Raw genomic sequence first — 14,141 nt, 5'->3', positions numbered from 1 at the left:
AAATGCTGTCCCCAAGCTCTCCTCTGACCCCTACTCCAGTGCTGGAGCCAAGATTTCCCCCTATCACGGCAGACAGAAGTAAGCTCACTGACTCACCAGAAGGCCACCAGATAGAGGCAGGTCAGGCAAGTCAAGAGAAGGACCAGAAATCCAGAGCAGAAATGGGGCCTCAGGAGTGAGCATGTCCAAGGGAGCCCTGCTCTGACTGGCGACAAAGAGAGGGGGCCCGACCCTCAAATTCCAGATCTCAGTTCTCCATGTGCAACACTCAGTCTCTGCAAATTCTTTCAAATCAGAAATTCAAAGACATTTTAGTTGGCGATTAGCACAGCATGTTTATAATCAGTGTAAAACAGCACAGTGTCTACAGAGCGGGGCATGCCTGGAGGTACACCGGCTAGGGGTGCCTGCCCCGTGACAGCTAACTACATTGCTGGAAGGGATGGAAAGGATTCACCAACTCAGCTCACACCGCTTCTGAGTTGCTCAGACTCCCAGGAGGTGGTGGGGGGAGGGACAGGGCTAGCTGGCCCTGAATAGCATATACAACACTGGCAGGGTGGCCACAAATGTCACGCAGGTGACCAGTGTGCTGTAGATGGCGCTCCTGTTGACTCGGGCTTCTAGCCTTTGCTCTGCACCCGACAGGGCCAAGATCACGCCTCCCTGTCCCAACACAGAGCTGGGCAGAGCCCCGTCTACTGGCTCCTCTGGGCACGGCTGTGCAGCTGCAGTTGCAAGCTGCAGCACCCCAGCCATGCGGCTGCAAGTCTTTTCCAGGCCATCAAGCTGCTCCCGTAAGCCCTCCAGACATGAATGGACCTGTCTGGAATGACGGAGCTGCTCTTTCAAAGCAGCTGAGAGGACCTCTGTATCTCCGGCCGGGGTAGGGGAAGCTCCTGACAAGCCAGAGCCCTGCCCCTGGCTGGCATGCACCAGGCCCCGCAGGTCCACCATGAGGTCATGCAGGTCCCTCTGCTGGAGTGAGTAGGTGGATGCCTGCTCCCGGATGGCCTCTTGGAGACTCATGGGTCCTTTCTGGGCCTCCAGCAGCAAGGCCTTCAGCTCTTGGAGCCGGACACGGTTCACATAGGTGGAGCCGGCCACGCCGATGAGGGCGCCCAGGACCGACCCGATGAGGGACCAGTTCTTGGTCCTCTCGGCCCTCGTGCGTTCTTTCTCGTGACTTTCCCGGACGGCTGCAGAGAACAGGGAGAACTTCTCTCGCTCAGAGTCTTCAGCACGTTGATAGGCAGTGCGGAGTCTCTTCTCCTCCTGCAGAAGGGAAGCTGGGTTAGTGGTGAGGCGGCCCTGCAGCTGCAGCCACCAGCAGATGGCCCACTACCCTGTGCCAGACTCTCAGTTCTGAGCCTGCTAGATGCGTGGTGCTGGGTGGGCAGACTGCATACACCCAGTGGGGTGGGACACAGGGAGCAGTGGAAGCAAGCTACATGGCTTCTCACTTGAGGAGTCCTGAAGCATTGGGCCAGCTGCTCCGAGGCGCTCAGTCCTTAGCAATCTGGGAGCCTGCGGCGCTGTCTCTCCATAGCAGCCTCTGACCACCCGACCAGGCAGGGCTTGCATCCAAGGTGCCTACCTGCAGCATCCTGTGCTCCAGTGTAGCCAGCTCCAGGTATTGGCTGTCGTCCCTGGAGACGCGGTCTAAGCGGTCCCTCACCTCCTTCAGCTTGGCCTGCTGGCCCTCCAACTCGTCGCGTGCTTCTCGGACGAGCCCACGAGCCACCATGAAAATCTTCTCTGCCTGTGGAGAGAAGGGCAGAACTTGGCTGCCCCCACTTTGCCACACCTATATGGGCTCAGCTCCACTTTCAACAAGGTTTTGGCTAGGAAAAGGTCCCTGGGTACCAGCTGCCAAGGGTGGGTCCAGTCCCTTGGATGCTAATCCTAGCTTACCCAGTGGCGCTCAAAGTGCAGCCCTGGGGCTATGCCTGTCAGAATCAACAGATTTATCCATTCAAGTGGAAGGGACACGCCCCTTGCGAAACTTGGAAGCAGTGAGTACCTACAATCCATGTCCACAAAACCCAGCCACCTCTTGTGGCTTCCTGCCCATTATCTATTTACACCAACAACAATACCATAAGAGGCCCGGGAGCCCCAGCTCACCCAAGCTCACAATCTCCAACAAGAGAGGAATTAACATGCCTTAACTGCCCAGCTGAACCCCAGTTCTCCCCACCTCTCTACGTAGCTCTGTGCTCACTTAGAATGGGAACAGAGAAGGTACAACACCTTCTTGTTGCCACAAGCAGTACAGTCAGCTAAACCCCAAGGCCTTCTACCTGTGCAAGGGCTATGGTAGTAATCAATCATCCTTGGTTGGGTCTTGCTGTTACCCCTGCCCAACCAATACAGGAAGTGTTTCTTGGCCTAACAGAATGGATATTAATGGCCAGGGTCAGAGACAGCACAGCAGGTGAAGCTGCACTTCAGACACCAGCACTGCATACTTGAGTACCAGTTTGAGTCCTGGCTGCTCCATTTCAGATCTAGCTTCCTGTTGATGTATCCAGGGAAGGAAGTGGAAGCTGGCCCAGTGCTTGTGAAGTTCTGGGTTCCTGGCCTCAGTCTGGTCCAGCCCTGGTCATTGTGGCCATTTGGGGAGTGAAATGGCAGAGGCCTTCATTGCTGTAGGGTCAAACCCAGACTTGTATTGAGAAAGGAGACAGATGTCTCTACCAGCAATACTGCTTAAGGAAAAACAAGGCCACAGCTGGGTCCCAGCACCACGGCTGGCAATGCCAGCCTCCACACTGAAAATCCCAGGTTACAGGGCAGGGCTGCCCCAGTCCCCACTTCCCTCCTCACCTCTGTCACGTTGCCCTGGGCCTCCCGGACCTCACTGAGTCCCACAAAGTCTTCATACCGGTCCCACCATGTCTTGGCTGTGGAGGACACCCGTTGTCGAATGCTGTGGCCCAGGGCTCTCCCTAGCTCCGGGAGGCGGTGCTGCAGCCCGAGGGCCACCGCTTCCTTTGGGTCTTTCTCCCTGGACGTGCTGGGGCCTGGGCTGCAGAGAGTCCTGGTCATAAAAAGGTCCCTTCCAAGGAGGCCCGTCCGAGCTGGCGCATGGGGCACACCCACAACAAGTTGTATGGCCCACACAGGGTCGCGCCCCATCATCTCATCCGGAGATCTGCAAGGGAGACACCACACATTAGCTCACTGCCCAGAGAGCCCGAGGGGCAGCCCAGACACATTTCCTCCCAGACCCCTAAAACTCAGCCCCCTCTACCACCCCAAGGCAGAATGATGCTGGAGGACATAGAGAACCCTGCTCCCATTTGTGTTCACAGACCCCAGCCCGACAGGACTCCCCTCCCATCCCTACGCTCTGCTGGGCCTGGTGCCCGCATTTCTGAAAATGTCCAAGTTTTCCACGTGAGCCACGTCCATGTTGATAAAGCCCAGCCGAGATTCCCTGGGGAAGCTGTGGGGACATTTTAGTAGAAGAACCACAAAACCAGCCACCCAGCACTGCAACAATGGGGCCGGGATTCCGGGTGAGGACAGGAAAGTGCTCTGTCCAGGGAGGTCTGAGGTTCACGATCCCTTCTCCTTCCTCCCTCCCTGAGGGTTTCCAGGCAGCCACTCCCAGTCTCCCCTTCCTCCTCCCTCTGCGGTGGCCTCAGTCACCACTCAACAGGTTAGGTTTCTTTAATCTTTCCCTTCTCAGCCTGGCTTTGATGTCTGGGCCCTAATGACACCTGCTTCCTGCCACCTGAACAGCACAAGGAGTTTCCCACTATCCTTGTCAATGCCCAAAAAAGAACAGGGACAGTAAGGATCCCCAAGAGGGGACCAGGTGCCCCACATTTGTGGGGAAAACTTTGCTCCACATCGTAGGAAAAAGACAGCAACATCTTTCTTTGGCCAAACCCCACAGGGAGAGTTTCCAAGATTCAGCCTTGCTATCAGAGCGACACCTGGTGGCCAATCGACCAGGCCGGAAAGGGAAAAGCAGATGGACTTGGGCCTAGGGACAGACAAGGGGCCAGCTGAGGTCAGGGTACCCAGAGCAGAAGCCTGCCCACAGCCTCTCCTCGCCTCCACTTCCTCCAGTTGGAGGACCTCTTGAAAACAAAGGTGTTTGGATGGAATGTGCCTTCCAAAGTGAGCCCAAACTCACAGCCATGGATGGGATGTTCCTGTGATAATTGTCTCAAGCTGGTGCCATACCCAAACCCCTGGGCCTCTTTTGTCAAACTGGAGACCATGCACCATCAGTACAGGAACTCACCCAGGCCACCCAGGCTTCAAGACCAACATCCATGGCACAGGCTGTGACTCCCCATAACTTCCTGCAGGTGCTTGCTTCATAAAGCCAACACAGCACCCTGCCTGCAGTACCACCAGGCATAGCGCCTGCCCCCTTTCCATTGCAGCAGTGCTCAAAGTCAGATGTGTCACCTGGGTGTCTTGCAACCTCCTCACTTCCTTTCTCTCTTCATTCCAGTCCACAACCAACGCAGCTCTCCTGAAATCCCCTTAAAAAAACCTCCACTAAGGGGACAGCCATGTGGCAAAATGCACTAAGCCTCTATATGCAATTCCAGCACCCCATATATGGAGTTCCTGGATGTGCCACGTCCCACCCAGCTCCTTGCTACTGTGCCTGAAAAGGCAGCAGAAGATGGACCCTGCCACCTACGTGGGATACCTGGATAAAGCTCCTGGCTTCTGACTAGCCCAGCCCCAGCCATTGTGACCACTGGGGGAATAGATCTACAGGTGGAAGGACTCTGTGTCTCTCCATCTCTCTGTAATTGCCTTCCAAGTAAACAAATCTTTGTGAAAACCCAAGCTCTCCGCACTGCTGGGTCCAGCAGGAATCCTGGGGTTTCTTCTCTAGTCCTTTTCCACACCTTCTTTTCCTTTGCATTCCCCTCTCCCTACCCCCACCTCTCACCACCTGCTGTCCATAGCTGCCAGGAGATTTATTCAGTCCTCCCCGTATTCCTTCTCTCCATCACCACCACCCACAGTGCTCTGCTCCAGCCACCTGACTGGTGACACTCCAACAGACTGACTGACCGATATACTGCCACTCCCTAGGCTGCCACTCTTTCTCCACAAGGCTGCCCAAATGTCACTCCCTCCCGGGCCACCTACCCTGCTCTGTTGATCATGTATTTCCCAATGAGGATGTATGTTTGGTGACAGTAGCCACAGCCACAAGCCAAGACCCCTGCAGGCATTTGGTTGGTGAGCCAGCAAATGGAAGACCTCTCTCTCAGCCTCGCTACAGCTCAAATCAGAGAAAAATGGTGGAAAGTACTTGAAACTGTCCCAATCTCCTTGAGATGGCCAGGGGGCTGGGAAGCAGACACAGAGAAGGCTGGCTCTTGGGGAGCCCCAGAAGGGGGACAGACAAAAAGAAATAGGCCTGAGGGTCCCCCAAATCCCACTCCATCTAAATGACTGTCTTCAACCGTCTTTTCCTCAAACATCTATCATTAGATTTCTGCTCATTTGCAGCCTGTGGCTTGCTTCCTTTTTCACATAAAAAGGAGGGGTGGGGCAGATTACACATGAGACCCAGAAGAGGCTCTCCTGGCTCCATGGCAGCCACCTGGGGAGTGAACCAGCACATGGAAGATTCTGTTTCTTCCTCTCTCTTTCTGTAACTCTGACTTTCAAATACATAAACACTAAAAGACAAATCAACCAGAGATAACATCTACAAACACTCATCAGACCTTCCAGAATGCCAGGTTCAGCCCCCTTTCCACTTCCTCTCTGGACCCTCCCGAGCTCCCAGGGGATGTGCTCCAGGCCCCATTCCTCACCCGACCCCCACCCCTGCCTCCCCAGCAGCTGCCCCATTCCTCAACTGCTCTTTGCTCTAACCTCCTGGACAGCTGGCTGGACTCTGTCTCCCGTGCTCTTCCCTCCACCTCGAGCCCTCTCCGGTCTGGCCTTCACTCCCACTCACCACGAGAACCCTGTCCTGGTCACCTCCATGTTGCTAAAGGCAAGAATCGGTGCCGGAATCTCAACTCACCTGCAGCCTATACCCCATGAAAACTCCCTCTGGCTTGCAACTCCATTTCCACTCTGCTGCCGGGGGCCCCCATCATCTTCCTAACCTCTGGACTCTGTCGTTTGCCAGGGCTCAAGGCTCCCTCCCTTCTCTTGGACTTCAAAAACTTTCTGTGAGGATGCTATAGAACTGCTGTAGACATGGCTGCAGAACTCTGAGAGTAAAGTGAAACTCCTGTTAAATAGGTGAGTTGTATGTTACTTGTATATAAATCATGTATCCCTGAAGCTGTTACTAAAAAACAAACTCAAAACTAATGCAGCCTAACTCTTTCCTGAGGATTCTAGACACATTTAGGAAACAGCCCAACCCACATCCCTGCCTGCAAATGTCACCGGGCTAGAGTGGGCGGTCAGCTTGAGATGCCTGCGCACCATGCCACAGAGCCTGCTACAACATGACTCCTCCACTTCCGATCCAGCCTCCTGCAAGGGCACACCAGGGAGGTAAAAGATAAATGGCTCAAGTGCTTGAGTTCCTGACACCCAGACAGGAGACCCCAACTCAATTCCAAGATCTTGGCCTTAGCTTGGCCCAGTCCTGGCTCATGAGGGCACAGGGGGATGGGAACCGTGCTGCAGCAGGGAAAGCTGCTGCCAGTGACACATCCTACAGGGGGCTCTGGTTCAAGTTCCAGATGCTCCACTTTCATCCAGCTCCCTGCTTATGGCCTGGGAAAGCAACAGAGGGTGGCCCAAGTCCCTGGGCAGCTGCGTTCATGTGAGACACCCAGAAGAAACTTCAAGCTCCTGGCTTCGGAGCTTCTTCCATCTCCTACACAGGTGCACTGGGGCCATCTGTCACCGTTTTCCCAGAGGCAGTACAAGGGAGCTGGATCGGAAACGGAGCAGCCGGGACTGGAACTGGCACTGGCACTTTATCCAACCCACCAAAGCACTAGCTCCACATGGCCTTTCAAGTCAAGTGCAAATATAGAAGCATCTTTTTAAAAAAGAAAATCTAACCTCATCTTCTCCTCCTCAACTTGTTTTTCTGATAGTTTTCACCATCTTGTTTGCAAGCCTGGATCTGGTGCTCAGCTGGAGAACCTCACATTACCCCTGACCACTCACATTCTCTTTCATCCCTAATCAACCTCAAACCAACCGATCAGCAATGTCTCCGGCTTAACCCCACAGGCCTCCTCTCCGTTTCTCCACCACTGCCATCAAGAGGCCCCAGGAACCAATTTCCAACCTGTATTATCCTAATAATCTTTGTGTTTTCTTAAAAAAAAAGGGGGGGGGGCGTTCATTTATGTTTATCGTGCTCGACCTGCAGGTCCCCTCCCTTCTTCAGCTCCTGGAGTCTACCCTGCCCTACCCCAGCCCTGTGTTCTTTCTACACGATCTCCATTTGGCTTTGTGAACATGCTACAATGTCAGCCCTGCCACGCCCCCCCCCCCCCCCCCCAGCACCCAGACCAACATCCACTCAACAAAACAAGGTGCTGAATAAACACACCGACTTTCAAAACCACGTCACCCCTGAAAACAGAGTGCAGGCCCAACTTCTTAAAACAGTGACTTCCAAAGTTTTAGGACCCAGCGATTCAGGTTCAGTCCACTCTGTCACCTCTCGTCCTATCTCTTTCTTCGACCCCAAAACGGCGGCCGGCTCCAAAGCACATGTCATTCGTTCTACCTGCCTCATTTTCTCACGCAAGACCTCAAGGCCCGGTCCCTCCAGGTGAGGTGCCCCTCTCCGAGCTCGGGATCCCACCCGTCCCCCAGCCCAGAAGGGACTATCCTACCTAGCGCACCTGCAAGCCTTGCTGAGCTGCCTGCCACTCGCTCGACCTCTGACCCGGTAGCGACCGCCCGCATGCCGCGAGTGGAGAACGACTTCCCGACTAGGAACCAATCAGCAGGTCCGCGCCGGGATGTGAAAGCCAAGGGGTGGAACCGGTAGCCCCGTTTCCGGTGGCAGCGTCTGGGGAAGGGGCGGCAGGCGCCATGTCCGGCCGGGAAGGTAAGTGCTTTCCTTGGGGCAGCGGGCACGGTGGAGACGGAGCCGGCGGAGGGGTGGACTGAGCGTGCCGGTGTCTCCCCGCAGGTGGCAAAAAGAAGCCCCTGAAACAACCCAAGAAGCAGGCCAAGGAGATGGATGAGGTGAGGGGACGGGCGGGCGCGAGGGGAGCGGGGAACGGGCCTGGAGTGAGCGCGCTCTTCGTCCCCCTTAGGAGGATAAGGCTTTCAAACAGAAACAGAAAGAGGAACAGAAGAAACTGGAGGAGCTGAAAGCGAAGGCCGCGGGGAAGGGCCCCCTGGGTAAGTTGCGGGCGCCGGGGCACCTGCGGGATGAAGACCCGCGCCGGACTGCTCCGACCTCCTCCCCTCGGCCTCGCTGCCTTGGCCGGTGTAGAAACGGAGTCTGCATTCTGGGTTTCCATTTCTTGTCCCAACTTGGCAGTTGGTCCTCATAACATTCCTTGTAACTTTTCTGTGATTGACTGCTCATGTTGTCTGGAACAAGTGCTTTGGTGTCCTGAGTCCCTTCTGGGTGTGTCTGGACCAAACGATAAAGCCCAGGCTCTTGACTGTACTTACTGTTCCATTTGCTTTTTGAACCCAGCGCTCCGCCATTTTGCCACTTCTTTGCCCTTCTGTAAGAGGAATTGAGTCCGTTCGAAGAGATTTTTTTTTTTTTAATTGTTTATTTAACTGAGAGGAGGACAGAGAGGAAGATCATCCATCTGATGATTCACTCCCTAAGTGGCTGCAATGGCCAGAGCTGAGTTGATTCGAAGCCAGGAGCTTCTTTTGTGGGTGCAGGGTACCAAGGCCTTGGGCTGTCCTTGACTGCCTTTCCAGACCACAAGCAGGGAGCTGGATGGGAAGACGGGCCGGGATCCTCCGGGATATCTACTGGGATACGAACCAGCACCCGTATGGGATCCCAGCATGTGCAAGGCGAGGAGTTTAACCACTAGGTTATGGTGCCAGGCTGGAAGAGATATTTTCAGGCTTACTCCCCCAAATGCTGCAACAGAAGTTGGAAACATAATTCCAATCTTTCTTTGGGAATGGCAGGGACCTAACCACTTGAGCCATCCCCACAGCCTCCCAGGGACTATAGTGGCAGGAAGTTAAAGACAGGAGCTGGAGCTAGATCTACAGGTGTCTGAGCATGAGGAGTGAGGCCCAGTGCCTGCCCTAACTGCTGATACTTCATTATCTTTGAAGCACTGTTGTACATTTTTTCAAGCTGTAGGTAGGGATGTGAGCCCTGGCAGTCTCCCTGGGTGTGGAGGAAGCAGAACTGGAGGGAGTGGCCCTGGATGTCCCCAACACCTCTGTCTCTGTGAGTTTGTGTGGGTCCCCACACAATGGCTGAAGTCTGCCGATTGAGGTTCGTTTCTGGAATGAGAAAAAATTAATTTTATTGGAAAGTCAGATTTACAGAGAGAAAAATTGTACATCCACTGGTTCACTTCCCAAGTGGCTGCAATGGCTGGAGCTAAGTTGATCCGAAGCTAGGAACTTCTTCCGGGTCTCCCACGCAGGTGCAGGATCCCAAGGCTTTGGGCCGTCCTCCAATCTTTCCCAGGGCACAAGCAAGGAGCTGGAAGGGAAGTGGAGCTGCCAGGACATGAACCAGCACCCTTATGGGATCCTGGCTCTTGAAGGGGGAGGACTGAGCCAAATGGTATGTTCTTGATTTATGATTTGGTTTAGAAGAGGCAAGTCCTTACTTAAGCCTAGGGACATTGAACATCCTCTTCCAACTAGCTGGAACCTGAAACACTCCCAATCCCACGACTTTCTGTGTATTGGTGATAATCGCAGGTGGGACATGCCACACTTGACTACATGTGAGTGTTCACAGTCAAAAGGCAGACACACCAAAGATATTTTACAGGGGCTGGCATTTGGCACAGCAGTGGAGATGCCCCTTGGAATATCTGTGTGCCCTGTGGAGCCCTGGCCCCACTCCCAGTTCCATCTGATGCACATGCTGGCAGGCAGTAGGATATGGCTCAAGGACTTGACTCCCTGCCACCCAGGTGGAAAACTTAGATTGAGTTAATTGAATATCAGCTAACTTATTTTGATTGGAAAGGCAGGGTTGTGGTTTTTTTTTATTTTTAATCAGACTTATTTATTTTTATTGGAAAGGCAGATATGCAGAGAGGAGAGAGAAAGGAAGATCCTCCAATGATTCACTCCCTAAGCGGCTATAATGGCTAGTGCTGTGCCAATCCAAAGCCAGGAGCCTCTTCCAGCTCTCCCAGGGGGTGCAGGGTCCCAAGGCTTTGGGCCATCCTCCCCTGCCTTCCCAGGCCACAAGCAGGGACCTGGATGGGTAGTGGAACATCCAGGACACAACCTGGTGCCCTTTTGGGATGCTGGCATTTGCAGGTAGAAAATTAGCCTGTTGAGCCCCGCAACATCAGCTAACTTTTAAAAAATATTTATTTTTATTAGAAAGTCAGATATGCAGAGAGGAAGATCTTCTGTCTATGGATTCATTCCCCAAGCAGCCACAATGTCTGGAGCTGCAGTGATTCAAAACCAGGAGCCAGGAGCCTCTTCCAAGTCTTTAATGCAGGTGAAGAGTCCCAAAGCTTTAGGCCGTTCTCGACTGCTTTCCCAGGCCACAAGCAGGAAGCTGGATGGGAAGCCGGGCTGCCAGTATTAGAACTGGCACCCATATGGGATCCCAGCATGTTCAAGCCAAGGACTTTAGCCACTAGCCTATTGCGCTGGGTCCCAGCTAACTTTTTTTAAGCTTTGCTTTATCTTGGTGCTCTCTGTGAGTTTATTTTTATCCTGTTGCTTTTTATTTTCATTCCTATATTAGGCAAATTTAATTCTGTAACCTAAGTTACTAGGTGCCAAATATATTACTGATTGTACATTGAGTGAAGTGAAAGTAGTAAGTTAACTAAATCCCCAGATCATGGTGTAGTAGCTTAGAGCCAGTGACATATTGTATGGTGACATAGTAGATTAATCTAGTGCCTGCAGTGGTGACACCCCGTGTGAGTGCTGGCTCATGTCCTAGCTGTTCAACTTACAATCCAACTCCCTGCTAATGTGCAGTGCAACTGCTTGGGCCCCTGCGCCCATGTGGGAAGCTGCTTCTGGCTCCATATTGGCTCTGTTCCAGCTATTCCTGCCATTTGGGAAGTGAAGCAGAAGATGGAAGATCTTTCTCTCTGTGTCTCCTTCTTTCTGTAAATCTGACTTTCCAATAAAAATAAACAAGTCTTTAAAAAACTGTGAACTGAGGTTTGGACTCCCAGCTTCCTGGCAGCGCAGATGAAGCGAGGCGGCAGGTGACATCTAGTAGTTGGGTTCTTGCCGCCCTGGTGGAAGACCTGAATTGACTCCCCAACTCCTGGCCCTGGCCTGGCCCAGCCCTGTGTGCTGTGAACATTTGAGGAGTCAAACTGTTAGTGGGAACTTGGTCTATCCCTCGAATGAATAAATGAATGAATGAATGAGGAGCTGGACATCAGACCACCTGGGCTGAAGTCCTGCCAGCTGGTTAGCTGGCATGGTGTCTACGTCCAAAGACTGCGCCCTGGAGGACATCCTGTGAAGTGAGCAGCAGTGGAGCGCCACACCAGCCCCTGGCCATCACGTGTGCCCCTGCCTCAACCTCGTTCTTCCCCTGAGCAGAACAGGCCGGGTCTGTGAAACCGATGTGCATCCTGGTGTCATGCCAAATGCTCAGAGCATACAGGAGCCAGGCGTCACCAGCATCCACGTCATATCCAAGGGACTTCTGCCATGAGAACAGTCTGTCTAACCATACCTTCCCCCTTCCACTTTTGCAGCCACAGGTGGAATTAAGAAATCTGGCAAAAAGTAAGCTGCTCCTTGGCACCTGAAGTGATGCTTCCCTCGACCCCACACGTGTCTGAACATCTGGCGTCTCGGCCGGAGCATCTTTAGCCGCCCATAGTTAGAATGTAGTGTCACTTTGGAGCCCGTTGTACATTTACAAATAAACTTTTGTAAAAAAAAAAAAAAAATGGGGGGAAAAACACCACTGTATGGTAGCTCACTGTCTCCTAAGTTTTCATCCAGCCATTCTTAGCTGCGCATGTAGAGTAGGCCCAGCTGAGAATCCTGCCAGAGGCTGCTCTGTGGTCTCTATTCTCGAAATTCTGTATTACCTGGAATTAAACTCACTGGAAAGGCTGTTCTGTGTAGTTGTATGCCTGAAAGAATGCCTCTCGTGAGGTTGTGGGAAGAAGTCACCTTGGAAAGAAAAGGCTCATCTTTGATGCTTGTATTCTTTTTTTTTTTTTTTTTTTTTTTTTTTTAAGATTTATTCATTTTATTACAGCCAGATATACACAGAGGAGGAGAGACAGAGAGGAAGATATTCCGTCCGATGATTCACTCCCCAAGTGAGCCGCAACAGGCCGGTGCACGCCGATCTGAAGCCGGGAACCTGGAACCTCTTCCGGGTCTCCTACACGGATGCAGTGTCCCAATGCATTGGGCCGTCCTCAACTGCTTTCCCAGGCCACAACAGGGAGCTGGATGGGAAGTGGAGCTGCCGGGATTAGAACCGGCGTCCATATGGGATCCCGGGGCTTTCAAGGCGAGGACTTTAGCCGCTAGGCCACGCTGCCAGGCCCGATGCTTGTATTCTGATGGGTTCATCGCATGCAGGAGTGTGTCCTGTGTGGCTGGATGGCACATGCCAGCCAACAGCTGCTATCTTCAAGAAATTTGAATGCTGTGGCAAAGGGAATACAAACACTGGAGACAGGCACCAGGAAATGGAGGAACTGCCCTGAGCAGGTCTGCCCCCTCCAGAGCTCTGGAGAAGCTTCAGAATGGCCCCTATGAGCTCCCACCTTAGACCAGACATCTGGTTCATCAGCAAAAATAAGCCACCCACCACCCCACTTCCTTCTGGCTCCAGGGCCTTCTGCCCAATCTAGCTCTGCAGTCACCTCTGAGGTTAAGGTCACTCAGGATGCAGAGCCCTGGCACTGCACCCTGAGTGTACTTATCTGAAAAGCAGAGCGAGAAACAGGAAAGTGCTGTGGGGAGTTCTTTCCTAAGTGCCTACACCAGCCAGGGCTCAGTCAGGCTGGAAACAGAAGCCTAGAATTCAGAAGCCTGGATTTCTGACATGGGTGCCATGAACCCAAGTTCTTTAACTGTCACCTGCTTCTCCCAGTGTGCACCTTAATATAAAACTGGGTTGGTAGTAGAGCAGTTAGGAATCTGATGTGGTATAGTGCAAACATCAAAATAGCGAGAAGGAGAGCTAGTCTAGTGAGGCAAGGAGCTGGGTGCACACAGGAGATGGGCTGGAGGTGTTGGGGGGGAGAGTAGCCTAAAGGACTGGTGTCTACTCCTTAACTAAAATGTAACCAGGGCAGATAGGTAAGGTGTGTTAAATGTGAAGGCACTTCGTAGGAAAAGGAATAAAAAGCTTGTTTTAGTGCTGATGATACATGTTTCTTTAAGTGGTTCAGAAACAAGTCCAGGTGATTGGTAGAACTGTGGGAATGAATGTGGAGATGGTTTCAGAAACTGGTAGACTCGGTCAAGTCTACAGCCTGTGCTTTGACCCCCTGCTACAGTAGATGCTAACTGCTCCTTGGGGCCTTGTAAACTGGCACCTTGAGTTGTGCTGCCCAAGCAGCCCCTGGCATAACCGTGTCAGGGTACCACTTCTGAGAGCAAGTCACTGCTCTGACAAAACCGAATCCCTCCAGACCTGACAGACTGGGACACAAGCGTTCAATATTCCATAAGCTATCTGATGGTACACCAGTTTCTAAAAACACCCAAAAAGCATGTTTTGGGCCTGCCTTGCAGTCATTCAATGCCTTCTTCATAAACATGGGTAGTGTCCTCCCGGAGTCTTCACTCACGTTTACCTCCCGCTCCTCCTTTGGCCATAGGTAGGACCTGGCCGGCCCTCTGGTCCCTGGCTAACCATCTACCCCTTCATCTTGCCTGTAGGACAGCCCGGGGCCACTTTTGAAACCACACTCCCCGCCCCTTCTCCTCCCTCAGGGAACCGCGGATGCAAGGAGGGCAGCAAAGGCCTGAAGACGGGACCCGACCCGAGAACGCCAGGTGCGCGGTGCCCTCCG

The 14,141-nt window shown here is 53.0% G+C and overlaps 1 protein-coding gene and 1 long non-coding RNA gene across 2 annotated transcripts; one reads left to right on the top strand and one right to left on the bottom strand.

Annotated features, from left to right (window-relative positions):
• Positions 1-292: 292 nt before the first annotated feature.
• On the bottom strand, positions 293-7,941 carry CCDC51 (coiled-coil domain containing 51). Its single transcript, XM_004581436.2, has 4 exons — positions 7,827-7,941; positions 2,830-3,157; positions 1,598-1,762; positions 293-1,275 (listed from the first exon to the last, which is right to left on the bottom strand). Exons 2-4 carry the CDS (start codon positions 3,142-3,144, stop codon positions 523-525), a joined length of 1,233 nt encoding a protein of 410 aa, XP_004581493.2. The 5' UTR covers positions 3,145-3,157; positions 7,827-7,941; the 3' UTR covers positions 293-522.
• Positions 7,906-12,059, top strand: LOC105941622 (uncharacterized). Its single transcript, XR_001168102.2, has 4 exons — positions 7,906-8,035; positions 8,120-8,175; positions 8,247-8,334; positions 11,850-12,059. It is a non-coding gene; the product is annotated as an uncharacterized LOC105941622 (long non-coding RNA).
• The last annotated feature ends 2,082 nt before the right edge of the window (positions 12,060-14,141 follow it).

This window comes from Ochotona princeps, chromosome 21 (genome assembly GCF_030435755.1).
Source record: "Ochotona princeps isolate mOchPri1 chromosome 21, mOchPri1.hap1, whole genome shotgun sequence".
NCBI lineage: Eukaryota > Metazoa > Chordata > Mammalia > Lagomorpha > Ochotonidae > Ochotona > Ochotona princeps.
The sequence above is the reverse complement of the archived record's forward strand: the minus strand, read 5'-3'. Positions and strand labels throughout refer to the sequence as shown.